Genomic DNA, 15,598 nt, shown 5'->3' on the forward strand with positions numbered 1-15,598 from the left:
TTCTCACCTATGACATTCTTTATTTTTCTTTTTTCAACATTCGTAAGCAAAACCAGTAAAAAATTCATTCTGACTTTAAAAAAAAAATGAAATTTGTTAAATAACTATTTTTAATTCTCTTAACTGTTGTTTATTTAATAATTTTTCAATTAACAGGCGAGGGATGTCCAGAAATTAAGTTCCGTTTTCAATTTTTTCCGCAGGAGAGTGACTTTCATGCATGTGCACTTTATTGATTCATTGAAGCACAGTAGAAGTCATTTTTAGATCCCTGAGTATTGCATCGGTTACATGTTCAACATTTAGAATGTTTTTTTTAAAAAATTGAATATCCCGCCTCATGCGAGTTACGTTCTGTTATTCGCGTTCTTAATGCTAGGAACATGAAACCAATTGAAATTAACAGACAAATTTGAGAAGTTAACGGACAAAATGCGATAAGTGATTCGATAGCAAGGAAGTGGGTGCGAAATTTCAATGAAAGGCGTGAAGATGTTCACGATTCGAGAAAAAAGTGGGCGAGGATCTGTGATTGATGATGATTTGTTTACAGAAGTTGAACAAAAGATTAAAGAGAATCAAACATTCAATATTACGACACTGCCAATGCATTTTCCTCACATTTCCCGTTCACTTCAGCTTCGCAAGCGGCATCTTTCTACGACAAGGGCATATGAAAGCTCGCGTCCTGCTAAGAGAAATGCTTCAACAATGGTGGCGACGATGTTGAAAAATAGCCTAAGCATTGCATTTCATTATGCAATCAAAGTCTTTTTCTAATAATAATCTTTTTGTTTTATTCCTTAACGGAGCTTAGTTCTTGGATATTCCTAGTTAATTTTGAATTTTGGGATCACAGCCTAATTTTTCTGATGGAAATGAGGTTGTGAAAATTTTAGATATTTCATAATGAACCACAAGTAGAAAAAGTTGACTGTATCTGGATTTAAAAGATAGGACTATTTGTTTTAAACTTAGTGTCTTGGCTTTGTAGTTAAAATTTCATATTGAAGTGAAGTCGTAGAAACGGGAAGAAACTGTATTAAAAAACATTGAAAATGAAAGAGGTGGTGATGCAATGAATCGACTGTATCTATCATACATATTCATATTTAACCTGATGCTTCTTCATTATGGGGGATGAAGGAGCTATAATTACAAATAAATATTTACTAATGTTGATTAAAGTGTATAAATAATCAATTTGCTTTGATGAAAACAGTTCATTAATTAATTTTTAAAAATATAAATCAAACAGAGAGTTAAATTATATTTTATAATTTTACAACTCTTTCCAAAAAACTGCTTGATCTGGAGAATAGATAGAAAAATTTAATGGGTTGACATTATTATTAAATATATTGTTTAAATAAATATTATCAATTTAAGATTTTTGCATCCCTTTTAAGATTTAATTTTCCCAATTAAGATTTTTCCATCTTAATTTTATTCTTAATATTCTTATACCAACGGGACATTTTCTTTAGTTTTGTGGTCAATTATTCTGTGATAAAAGAATAATCATTAACTATGATTACTCTCGTTCCGTATTTACTTGAGCTTTCATTTCAACTGAGTTATAACATAATTCTATCAAATATGCATTTGACACTGGAAAAGTATTTTCCGCCAATGAAAATTAGAATTTCAAATACTGTTTCTAAGTATGAACAGTTTTGTTATGACTAAGTTTTTTTTTGATAGATCACACTTTATTCTACAAAATTAAGTGCAAAATTTGGGAAAAGCTAAAATAAGGATGTTTATAAATGAATATCCCATCTTTGCAGGTTTTTTTAAAAGAAAACAAAGTACAGCCTTATAAGTGCTCAATGTAAGCCCCTCCAGAAATAGGAAGGCTTTCGAAGTACGATAACTCATCACACAGTTTTTTCTGCATGTCTGGTGTGAAACTTTGAAAGGATGCAGATATGCGTGTATCGCGATACTTGATTCTTTTTTTCTGGGGCTACATCAAACAGCAGGTGTTTGTTCCCCGCAACCAAATGACGTTGACAAACTTAAGACATGCATATCGGCAGGCTTTCAAAGCATCACATCAGAGATGATGAAAGAATGTGGGATGAGTTATTCTTATCATCTTGATATCATTCGTATTTTTGGAGGTGTTTATAATGAATACTTACAACTATGTTAAATTTAAATTTTCCATTGTTATTTGTAATTTCTGATAAAGGTTATATTTTTTTAAAAAAAGAAACAGCCCTGCAAAAGTTGGGATATTCATTTATAAACACCATTCACTTTATTGAAGGTTTTTTTTCCAAGTGAGATTTATTTGCGCTCAGTTACATTTCCCAATTATTGAATATAACCGTTGCACATCAATAGAAAGAGCAGCACGTTGAACACTATTCCCTTCCCTCTCGTTATGTTTGATGATATTAAATGAAAATAAATAAAATAAAATAAAATTTCCTTTTAAAAGCTTGTAATGTTTGTAATAAATAAGGTGAAAATGTTTGTATATTTCATTTCAGAGATATTAAATTTTTTCTTCTGTCGTTTCCTTTTCGAAGGAAAAATAAAAAATAAATTTCTTCTCCCCATTTGGGCTGCTATAACCTATCCTAAAATCCCAAGACGAAAAATTAACTATTAATTAATAAAAACTAAAAAGAATTTTAATTCACAATATAACTTAATATTAATCAAAGAAAATAATTGAAATAGTAATAATTAATTCAAGTTAGGAATTTAAAACTTTTATTAAAATGTTTTTACTTGAAATGATTTTCTACTTTTCTTCACTAATATTGAAATATCTGGAAAGAAGTTTCCGTCATTCCAATATTTTTTTATTTATGACACCACTTAGTATCACAACACACTATTTCAGATGGTCTATTTTATAGGAATCAATAAAAATGTATTTAAAAAAATTAATAAGAATTGTGAAATGAAATTTCTGGTTATTGCCTTTCAATATAATTCAAGAAGCTTTTGTGACGCCTTGAGAGAGGTTACCTCTATGAATTCATCTATGAGCACTTTCTCTAGCTTTAGATGACATTTTAAGAGGGATTTTGAATGAGTTAAGGGATTATTGAAGTGACAGCATTTCATCCGAAGTTTTAACAATAATCATATTGAATAGAGATTTCGAGTAGGGTAAGAGCTGGATTAAACCTTTTAGGGACACTTAAACAATACGAATTTAAAAGTTTAGTAGCATTTTATATATTTTTCTATATTTTATATTTTTTTCAAAAACGTTGATTTAGTATATTATGTTTAAAAACAATTCACAAGAGAAATTTAAATGTAATTTTGAACAAAAATAAATAAATAAATTAAAAAAAAAACTTTTCTTGACCTAAATAATATTCAATAACAGGATCGAATTTAAAAAAAAAAATTATAAAGTACCACATTTTTTTAGAATTATGAACTAACTTAGAATTTACAAGTGGTCATTATTTAGGAATGTTAAAAAGTAATGTCCCAAAATTAATTTAAATAATACTTGATTTTAATTTGAATAAGTTCGATTATAGGGCCTTTGTCATTAAATGAAAACACAAAATTTTATATTTTTCAAAATACCGAGCTAAAGGGCCATGGTGCACCTAGGCAATTCTCTACTTAGCCTATTTAATAATCTGGCTTTGAATAGGGTTTCGTAAAGATATATTTGCAAACTCCAAATATGAAAATAAATTAAACAAAAGTCCTCTCCTCGATTTCCCTCCCCTCCATTTTTTTTTTGTATGCTAATAGAAAATGGAGTGTTTTGGGTTTCACAGTATATGTAATTTTGATATCTTGTTTCCGATCGAATAGGTTTAAAATTAGATATAAATTTACAATATGGGTAAAAAAGCCACATAATAAATTTCATTCACCTAATTTGTTGTGTAAGTTATTGCTTTGATATACACACAAATAGGCAGACAGTCAAAGGTTAGGATTTTACAGTAGTTAATAGGGAAATTTGGTCAAAAATTCGATACAAATCTTCGATTTTCTTGAAAAAACATACCAAATTTTACCCATTATGTTGTTAAGTTATCGTGTTTACATGAACATGGATAGACTAATTCCCTATGAACGATTTCGTCCACTATGTGACAGATATCTGAGATAGCACATAAATTCCATCTGTCTAGCTAGCTCCGTTTAGAGAATTATCGTTTTTACAGATAATTGGACATAGTTTCAAAAATGTTTTTGACGGATTCATGCATTTAAAGTTGCCATTTATCTATAATACTTATCAATTTTAATAAATAATAAATAAAAAATTTTATAATTAATTTAATAAATAATGATATGTAAGATAAGTAAATGGTAAGTAATTTTAATGAGAGACATAATAATAATTATGACTTTAAAATTAGTTTTAATAATGAAACACATTTAATGCGGAGATTTGTACAGCACTAAAGCTGAAAGTTGTACAAAAATTTTTAAAATAAGCAGTGCAATTCACATTCAACATATTCAAAGTTTTATCTCTATAACTAACAATCATATGTAGGCATCCCCGTGCCGTTTAAACAACTAAACCGAAGCGAAAATACGCAGCGCGCAATCTGACTAAACTTCTTAGACGGAGAAGTAATCGCATGTACACGATCTAAGAAGCCATTTTTAGAGTAAACATGCTGTAAAATAGTCTCACTTACACAAAAATAAGAGTGCATTTGAATAAAGCAATAAGTAGTTCAAGTATAAGGCGATTTTAAACGCGCTTTTGTTTTGTTACAGTGTTGAAGGTAATAATTAAAGGATATCGATATTTGTGGGTACAATATCTACAAATACAACGATATTTCAAAATACAGTACCTATAGTTAAAACGTTATTTGTAAGTATTATGCGCTAATGGTAGTGTGATTTTTGGATAAAGCTTTAATTGCAGATACTGTGTGCTAATGGCAATTTGATCTTTGGATAAAAGGTTATTTATAGGTACTGTACATTCTGTTCAATTTAATTTTTCTTCTACAGAAGCAAATGCAGAGAGATCAAAACAAATATATCTATAGGAAGTATGTAAGAATAGTTATTATAAAAATGTTTGAAAATTAACTAAATTTGAAAAAAAAAAGAGAAAATTCGAATAAAATGTTGAGTTTTACAGATATCATTTGAAACAGATTCAGAAAAATTCAAATTTTTAATTAGATAAGTAATACGGCTTAGATTACTAATGGCAAAAGAAAGGAATATAGCATTTCGCAAACTGGATTCAAGCCATGGTTTGTAATTTAATAAGCTAGAATAACGCCTAAGGAATGTTTTTTTATTCTTCTTTCGGCCATCTAGTTTGCTAAAAATCTTAAAGATAGTTAATTCTCCATTTTTTCAATGAAAATTTGCATTTTATCAATGGAATTATAAAGATTGAAACTATTGATTTTAAATTTCCGTTAACCGTAATTTCAAATTGGAAATTTGATTTTCATTTCTATCTTGCTAAGATGCTTGATTTTTTCACTAAAAAATTCCGTCATTATGTGGTCTCTAGCGAACGAAATCCAGTGAATTGGGAACCAAAATTCAAGTCCGGAATTAGATGGAAATCAAAAGCACTACATGTCTCTTGTGAAACACTAAAAATTTTTGAAAATCAACTTTAGTCTTTCTTTTAATAATCTCATATGTTATCTTAAATACAAAGAGAATATTTCAAAATTCCTACATAAGCGTACTGAATTTGACAAATTCTGCAAATAAAGTTTTGATTCGTATGTATAGTGCAGCATCAAATGACGGTTTAGCCCCTCCCCCAGGTACAAAATTCGCAAATGTTCTGTCTGTTGGTATCGCACCTCCAAATAATATTTTATCTGTAGGTACAGTACTTGTAAATAATCACTTTCATAACTTAAAAAAATGCATTGGATCCAGTTCAATGCATTTAATGGTTTTCTGAAGAAATTTAATAAATAATTAGAAATATTTCAACTTTATTTCTTTCTTCCAAGTTACTTTAATATAATAATATTACTTACTATATTAAGATATTTAAATCATCTTGGTTTTACAATACAAAATTAAACAATTTTTTCATACAAACTCAGACGTTTTAAAAATAAAATAATTGATACGACAGTGAAATATATTCCCACATTAGTAGATATAAGTTTGTGACTCCAGGTAATTTGTATACATAATCTTTAAGGAATGAAATTTTCTAACAACATACATTTCAAGGAAAAAATATATATAAATTCAGCAACAGATTGGAAAAATTACAATAATAATTCGATTCTCTTAATTTTTATTTAAATCAACTACCAACCACACACATATAAAATGCCAAACGCATTCACATATATAAAAATGCCGTAATTTCGCTCTGCTTAGTGGATATTCATTGCTACTATGCGAGTATTCACCTAATCAGAATAAAAACTGAGTAATTAATGAATAATTAATTCATTTTATCAATAACAATAAAAAAAATCAGGTTTAAAAAGAATCAATTAATGTGCATGCGCCGAGCTAATCGAATTTTGGATTCTACTGCGAGTTTCAAGAGAAAGGTGACGTCATAGCCTTTTGTTATCATATAACAGTGACGTCACATAAGCTGACAGAATTAAAACTGAGCTGTCAAATGTGAATATAATTCAAAATTAAATAATGCTTTTTTTCGTTTCATTCCGGCATAGATTTTCAGATGAATCTTTGGTTTTCAGACAGCTAATCCTTTCGCACGGAACGGGTTTTGAAGCCTCAAAAGAAAAAGGGAGTGTAGTTACCGACCCATTGTATCTCTTAACAATGCAGAAGGGGGAAAGTGGTACAATAGGATTTTTGGTCGCTTACGTTTTACCGATTTGCAGATGTAAAGTAAGAAAGCTTGAGTGACAGTAATTATCAAAGAAAAGAAGAAAAAAGTATACTTTCAATTTCAGTGAAAAGTGAAAATATAATGGAAATTGTTATAATAAGTTGTTTTTCAGAAAGATAGCTAAAAAGCTGATATTATGTTTCGAAAAATAATATAAATATTATAATTTCTTTCTTTCTCCGCTCTAGGGTGTTTTCTTTTTCAATTATTTGTTCAGTTTTCAATTTCCATTTTTTTTTTTCAACGTCATATGGAAATGCCATAAATAAATGACTGCTATAGCTGCTTTAAATTTTAGGCTTTATAACAGAGAAAAAAATCTAGACATCAGATAAAAAGCTATAATAATTGTTAGATTCATAAAAAATTTCGAAATATATTTCGCCATTGTTACGTATTTAAAATTATGAATTAAATATAAAAACATTCAAAGCAATCATAATAAAATGCCTTTTTACTCTCACATCAAATAATATAATTATTTAAATATTCGGTAATGTATGAACCAAATAACAGCTATTGTATAACTTCATACAAAAAATAATCAAAAAATGTTAAATAAAAAATGTGACAGTAACTAAAATGCTTCAAATATCTTTCCCCAAAATTTTTTTAATGTAAATAATTTGATAGAAAAGTCAGCTTGCTGAAACTGCTCAAATTCAAAATTTTCTTATGTTAATTTTTAACAATAATAATAATAAAAACAAATAAAAACTGTTAATGTTCAAGATCGATTGTAAACAAATAATAAGCTTCTTTTAGCCAGGACATGTTTTAATAAAAGACAAATTTCTACAATAATTTTCAAAGACTTACGAAATATTCCAATAATATGTACAAACACTGGATAAAAAAATACTGCACTAAATTCATAGAAAAGTAATGAAGCTAATAGCTCATTTAAATTATTAATATAATCTATTGAATCGGGGAAATAACGCTTTTCATACTTATAGTTGTATGAAAAGCTTTACTTCCACTGATTTTAGAATAAATACTTGACACATCAAATACAAATGTCATTATTTTCAATAGATATACATTGTAATTGAAAGTAGCATTTCTTTTCTGGTCACTTTTATTATTTTTTTAAGAGCAGCCTTCATAAGTGGATTCGTAAAAAACATTTCTTATTGTTTTCTTCTTGATTTATACTCTTAACAATATTTCAGTCAGAAATAGAATATTTGTATCATGACACGAAATTTATATAAGTACATCAAAAGTTAACTTTTTTTTAATCGTTCTGTCACAATATTTGTTAAGAAGGAAAAGCTATTTTCTTTTCATTATATAACTCATATATTTTACTCATTTTTCTCTTTCGATATTTAAATATCAATTTTATTATAATTTTACTACAAAATTTGTACAACACAAAAGATCATCAGATTATAAGACTCAATGCAAAATCAAAAGAATGCATCAAAAGGTGGAGAAAATAATATAAAAGTACAAGTACACATTAAAAATAGTTCACGTATTTAATAACAATAGTTTATTTTTAATAATCATATTAATCCGATTTCATAAAAAAATTATTGCATGCATAAATGTAGATAAATTAGTCTTTTTCTTCAATACTTCTAATGCATTACATTTATTAATTTTATTATTTAAATTCTTATGTCTCAATCTCCACTTCCGTGAAGTTTGTTTTTTCAATTCTTTGATTTTCAAAATGCATCTCTAAAAATTTTTTAAGCAAGAATTTCATAAATTTAACTTTTCTTTTTCTCGTATATTTTATTTTTCTAGTATCAGCAAAGCAAAAGATAACAAAATGTAAACTTAGCAAATAAAATGAAAATTTGATTAAAAAAATAACTTGCCGACAATAATTTCTGTATATTATTGAAATTTTTTTGAATAATTTATTATTATTATTATTTTTAAAAGCAGAAAAGGGTCAATTCATTCTTCTGCCTTTTTCTTAAATTTCAATTTTTTTTAATCTTTAATAATTTATTACATTTACTTTTTTAAAGCGACAGGACATTTACGTTAAAGAAAAGTTTAATTTGATCTCAAAAACAAAATAATTTTCAGGGGATGTTTTGTACCCCTAACACGTAAAAACTACTCACCATACCTACTTACGAAAAGGAGTAAATCATTTAGAGCTACATGGTGATCATATTCTGATCTGACTGAAATAATTATTTTCAGATTCATAATCTGCATTGCTCTTTTTTTGTTTTATTCCAGTGGGGTGTCTATAACCCCACGCTCATAGCTATAGTTGAGCTGGAAGTTCGTTTGTCGAAATGACAGTCTGAAAATTTCGAAGCTGCCGTTATCGCGACAGTGAATGTGACCTTCAGTTATCTACGAAAGGACTTTATCCATTTATGTTAATAGGTAAGATGGAAAAAAGATAACTGGGATTCACCGCCCTGGATTAAAATCACTGACTGAACGCTTGAAGGTTAGTTAGCTCAGCTCGTGTTTATGAGAGAAAGAAAAGTTTGAGAATAATAAGAATAGAAAGAGTATCGTTGTCATGAAATGATAAAAAAAGAAATGAAAGCACTGGTGAATTCCTATTTATGTTACGAAAAAAAAAAAAAAATCTGAACAAGTAAAACATCGGAATCAATTTCATTATTTAAAAAAATGAGGAACGAAAAAGAAAAAAAAAATCTAGCTTAAATATGTAGTTTTCTATGCTTAATATGTAAAATTTTCAATTTATTTTAAGAAAAATTGAGATTGAGACATGATAATCTGATTTTTTATAACGCATTTACAAAAAAGCGAGCGGATCTACCCCCACTTATGCACAGTAGAAAATAATTTTTAAAATTTAAATGATAATTGGTAAATTAAACATCGATACTTCAAGAATCCCGTTAAACCGAAATGGGATTTTTGAACATTAACAAGAGAGAAAATATAAGGGTAATCAGAAAGATTAGCATTTTTTAAAAAACTTTCGTTACAGTGTTTTTTTTTTAAATATGTAAATAGAAAATGGCACTTAACCGCTTTTGTTGGCATCATAATGTTAGGTTGCCAGTCGTAAAACCTATCATAAAAGTCACACTTTTTTGGCATGATTTTAATAGTTGTCTAACAAAACTTCATATAGCTCCTCAACTTGTTATCCTTTTCCATCTTGAGAGATTTTTATTAAAAAGAAGGGATGTAGCTTTGTTGCAGGCAGTAACTTAACAAGTGGATTTGCTTATCTTGTCCATACATGATATGGTTATTAAGAATAATAGAATGAAAAAAAATTGAGAAGAATCGTTTCACACATTATGTACTGAAACTAATTGAAAATGATACGTATTTTTTCATAAGAATACGCCATACAAAAAGACTGTAAAATTCAAAAGAAGAAGGAAAAAAACAAACAAAAAAAAACCCTGTTGTATTTTATCATGATTTTCGAAAAAAAAAATCTTTTATCAATTTGAAGTAAATAAAATTTTTTATAATGACTATTAAATGATACCTTTACTCCACTCAATTCACAAGAGCATAATACATAAAAAACATTCTTATACTTCAGAGATTTACATTCTAACTAGTATTTTTTTAAACTAATCTACGAAAGCGTTTGATATTTTCCTGTAGACAATGCACATTGATGTATTTCACTGTTATTTTCCCAAAATGATGTATAAATATCCGTTTCACATTTCCTATCATTGTTCAGTTTGGTCACCCACAGCGTAAGAATTCAAAGATTTCAAGGAGAAGTGAAAACAATGGTGCAGAAAAAAAGCAAACACGTGAAATCAAATAACACAAACATGATAGTAACAGGAAGATAAAGTCACAGTTTTTGAGAAAAACAATCTTAGACGCCAATGAATGGTGACCCTCTGTGAAAAACACACCTATTGTAAACAAGTTGTTTTATCTGTCAGGTTCCTATACCTACGGACTTAATGGAACAGCAGTTAAGGTATTTGTAAAAAATATCATCTATCTGTTCCAATATCGGTTTTGATTAGATCAACAAGATGCGTTGTCATTCGTATTAATGACACGTCAAATGTTCAGAAAGAATGAGTATGTCAAATTGCTTACTTTTTTCTCAAATGAGACATATAGTATGATTTCTTGGTGAAGACAAAATAAAAACTAATTTTATGCGGAAAATACGGACGATATCTTTCAGGGGAAGTTTAAACAAGCATTTTTTAAAATCTAAATAGAAGGCGCTGTATTTTTTATGGTACGCCAGAAATGGGGGAGGGGGGGCAGGGCAAATAATACTTTTTGGCATTATAAAATGATTTGTCTTATTAATAGTCGCACCTTTTTATCCTTTAAAAAGTTTTTTTAAAAAAATAATACTGTTTAAAGGGTATCATTTTCTTAAAATCGAATTAGTTAAAGGAGAATTCAAAATATGATACGTGTTTGCTTTCCAGATAACATCTGAGTACCACTTCGACATCTGTATAGAAAATTTAGAATATTCACAGGATATATTTTGTATTACTATAAGCAATTTAAATCAAGTTTTGTTAAATGGTACCAAGTTTCTGTAAGAGAAAAATGAAAACCGAGACTTCTATACCTAAATTGTAAATCTCAAATATTCATAACTGGAAAATTGTGGCGTCGAAATGGATTCAGTCATTACGATTTGAAACTTATATGCTTAATAAAAACTACCGAAACGAAAAATAAGCCTTTTTTTGAAACAGAGTTCTTAAATCACACAATTGCGTTTATCTCTGGACTCTGCCAACTTGGTAACTATTTACATTATAATAACTTAGCTTAAGCTATATTAACTTTGCATATGAATAGTTTCTATCTATTTTCCCCTTGAAATAATTCCGACTTATTCTTAAGTGTTTTATATAAATAATGATTTGAAATAACCCACATTTTATTCAGAAAACGCAGCAGCAAATACTGCAAGGTCAAAAGCTCTTAATTACTAATGAAAAGGTTTTCTTTTCAATAAAAATAGTTTCAATACTTTGTGGTATGGAAAATGAATATATTTAGCACAATTTAAATAATTACTCATACGTGCCTATTATCTACTTTTTGTATTAATCGTATCTAAACCCCCTCTCCCTTTGTCCTGTTCTTAAATGTGGAGATTAAAACATTAACACAATATTAAGTTAAATAAATCTTTGTCATTCATTCATGTAGTATTCAATGTAGTATTCAACATTCATTTTAGAAAAAAAAAGTTTTCTCCTCTGTTTATGAAGTGATTCAACTTTCACATAAAAAAACGAATTGCAAATCATGTCATGTTTTTCTTAATATCATATATTTCCCAAGTTTTTGTGTAATCCGTCTTCCCTTCATAAGCAATTTGAATTTCTTTTAATACTTTGTATAAATGAGGTAAATTATATATAAAAAAAACATAAAATCCAAAAATAATGCAAATAAATCTCAAATCGAATTTTAAAAAATCATGCAGATTTGTCATTCTATCGAATAAAGCAAAATTGTATAGATTTTAACACTGAAATTTGAATGAAGTTTAATTAATGAATAGAAACCCATTAAAGACTCGGTTCTGTTCTTTTTATGGCAGTATGCAGCTGCTCAAGCTGGCTTGTTTTAATTCGAATCGAGCTTTATTAATTCGAATTTTAATTCGAAACAAATTCGAATCGAGAATTAATGAAATATTTTATAAACTCTATTTTGCACTATTTTTTTTATTTTGCAATTGAAGTTATGTGAATTTCTATAAATAAGCATAAGTAATAAAGAAAAATCTTTAAAATTTAATTTTGAACTTAAATTTTTAAATAGGATAAAAAAAACTTTTTTTAGTCCAAATTTCCTCATTAAATATTTTTTAACTTCATGTCGGAAACGGAATAAGCAATTGGCTTCATGATTGATGTTCGAAAATTATTTAAAATTAATTTAAAAAATTGTTATGTTAAAGAATGTTAAATGGACAATTAGGCCTCATCGCGCAGTGTAGTGTTTAGATGTTTTTTTTTTTTTTTTTTTTTTTTTTACTTTAAAATATTTTGTATATTAAAATATTATAGTCAAACCTTTTTAATCAAAATTTTACGACACTGCACTTATATGAAATAAGAAAACTGACTACTCATATAGAAAATATTTCCCACTCATAGATGAAAAGGTGATTTTCTATTTTGGAAAGGGGAGAGCTTGAAAATAATCAGTTACATTTAGGTAAGTACCACCCATAAATCAGTGTCCGAGTGAGGGGACATCGTTATCACCGTCAGACTAAAACATAATCTTGCCTGGCACAATACGTGAATGGCTTCTGTATGGCGAAAAGGACAGCCTAAAGGAGACATACAAGGTGATAGATAAAAAAAGGTGCCTCTATGGCGATTCAGGGCCTCACCTGAAGCGCAAGATAATGATTTGGTAGTACCTATTTCGGATTTTTATCGACAAAGATATGCATCATCTGCTTCAGTGGTTAGAAGACGTAGAGTCTGTTTGTAAATAGCATCTTGTCTTTGATTTCTGTTTCTAGCATTTTTAATCTCCTGTCTTTTATTTCAAGCGGAGATTAGAATCCTTCAGGGTATATGACTGATTGCATGACTTTCAGAGTCAGATTGACTTTGAGATTTTAATTTGTAAGATCACATTTTTTTTTTCTTTTGAGGTAAAATGTTAAATTTTAACTATAGACTGTATTATTCTAAAGGATTTTATTAAATAATAATGTCGTAATAAAAACAGTTATTAAAAATGCTCGTTTTGTTTGTGCTCGTTTTGTCTTTTTGTATAAAAAAAATAACAATTTTTATTTTTATTTTAACTATTTTCTACTTTTCAGTTTTCAATTTATAATCCATTATTATGAATATTAGGGAACTTTGAAATCAATTTTTTTCCCAAATACATTAACACATATATGGAATTAAAATTTAATCAAATTAGGTGATTAATTAACAATAAACTTCTGAAAATATTAAAATAAGAATGTCAACGAGAAGTGTACAAAATATAGGAATTTTAGAACTTGGATAAGTGAGCGAAAAATTAATTTGAAAATTCCCTATTTACAAACATGAAATAGATTAAATAGAAATGCGTAAAAGCATTTTCTCCTATCGTATGATATTTTATTTCTTAGCACGATATACAATCATATTTATTATTATTATAGTGATTCTAACGTTTACCTCCACCCCCCTTTAGGAGACTGGAAATAAAAAATGGAGGGCGCGGGGCTTAAAAAGAAAAGATATAATAATTTGAAATTACTAATTAATGAAATTCAAATATGAAAAGATAATTCTTTTAATTCAAAGATAAAAAATATTACCTACATATAAGTCGCGCAAACTTATTTTGATTTTATTAACAGTCAACCCCCGATTATCTGCAGAATTGGGAGGCACGGCAACCGCAAATAAGAGGATTCCGAGGATATTCTACAAAATTAATGAAAAAAGGACAGAACATGAAAAAGGTTTTGAAAAACTTTTATTTAGAAGATGGTGACATTCCCATACAAATACGATTTAAAGAAACTACAAATTTCTGTACTAGCAATTTGTTGGCTTACTTTTTTACAAAAGAAAAAGTCATTCGTTAGTTCTTTCGCTTTAAAACATTTCCCTTTATTTGAGTTTTTTTAAAAATAACTTTCTAGGATTAACAATCGCGAATAATCTAGAGTTTGCTACCTCCAAAATTCTTGAGTTGATTATAAGTGACTGTAAGGGAAGGGGGATAGTAGGAGAACGATTCAAATTGGTTTAAGAAGTGGCTTCCCAAAGTGAAGATTAAGAAGTAGTTCATTTAAAATTTTGTAATATAAATTTATATTACAAAACTGAAGATTAATAGGTAGTTCATTTTAAATTTTGTAATATAAATTTATATTATGTTATACTATTGTATTACTGTTCGTGAGACAAACTTCAGGAAGTATTTTTACAAACACTGACTTAAAAATGGCTACTAACCTCGGTGAGTTGTGACAGGGCACGTGATTCTTTCACATTTTGCGGTGTTTATGAAGCGAAATTTTTTTTTAGCTTTATTCAATTTCGCTTGAATTTTAAAGTAATTTTCAATCATGTCCTGCTCTTATTTTCTGTTGTATAATCAATTTATGCTAAAACTGAAATTATCCAGATCTTGTCTTTAAAGCCGAATTAGAGTTCTGATTACTTATTATTGGCAATTTCGTAATGTTACATATTTTTGACAAACCTGGGTTCTAGAATTTATTTTTAACAATTATCATTTGAAAAGCTTTTTTCTTACCTTTTTTTGTTGATTCGTTTCATGTGTATTCATGCTCCCATGATCCTTTTAAATGACGATGTTGGCGATGTCCATTCAAGTATTGGTAGTGTACATTTAGAAATTCATCAAATTGAGAAAATTTCGTGTACTAAAATTATTTTTCTATGCAGGTGTTTCAGAGTTACTGCCAGAAGTCAGATGGTTGTTTCCCCGATGAAAGTTTGACACTTGTCTGCACTCTATTTTTATTCAGTTTCCTGGCATAGATTTGAAGTTTCATTTAGTGTAAATTTAGTTTTCTATCGCGATTTTCAATGGGAGTGATTGGATTTTGGTATCGTAGAATTTTGAATGGATATTAGATTAAAAAGAAAGTTGAAGAATTTTAATTAAATGTTCCTTCTGTTCACGTATATTTAACAAGTCATTTGCAAAGAGAATTAAAAATAATGATATTGCGCTTTATAATGTCTGGCATTTATTGTTTGAGCTTGCAAACTAAAGAAGAGAAAGGAGATTTACATTAATTTTAGAATTTCGTAACTTCAAATTACGAGGTCCCAAAATAGC

General features: G+C 28.1%; 1 protein-coding gene across 1 annotated transcript in view; it reads right to left on the reverse strand.

Annotated features, from left to right (window-relative positions):
* Positions 1–15,084, reverse strand: part of LOC129958672 (neuralized-like protein 2) — an 82,251-nt gene extending 67,167 nt beyond the window's left edge. Inside the window, exon 1 of the mRNA XM_056071301.1 lies at positions 15,047–15,084. Coding sequence (XP_055927276.1) covers positions 15,047–15,069 — 23 coding nt within the window. The 5' untranslated portion in view covers positions 15,070–15,084. The remainder of the gene's footprint in view (positions 1–15,046) is intronic.
* Positions 15,085–15,598: the final 514 nt, after the last annotated feature.

This window comes from Argiope bruennichi, chromosome X1 (assembly GCF_947563725.1).
Source record: "Argiope bruennichi chromosome X1, qqArgBrue1.1, whole genome shotgun sequence".
NCBI lineage: Eukaryota > Metazoa > Arthropoda > Arachnida > Araneae > Araneidae > Argiope > Argiope bruennichi.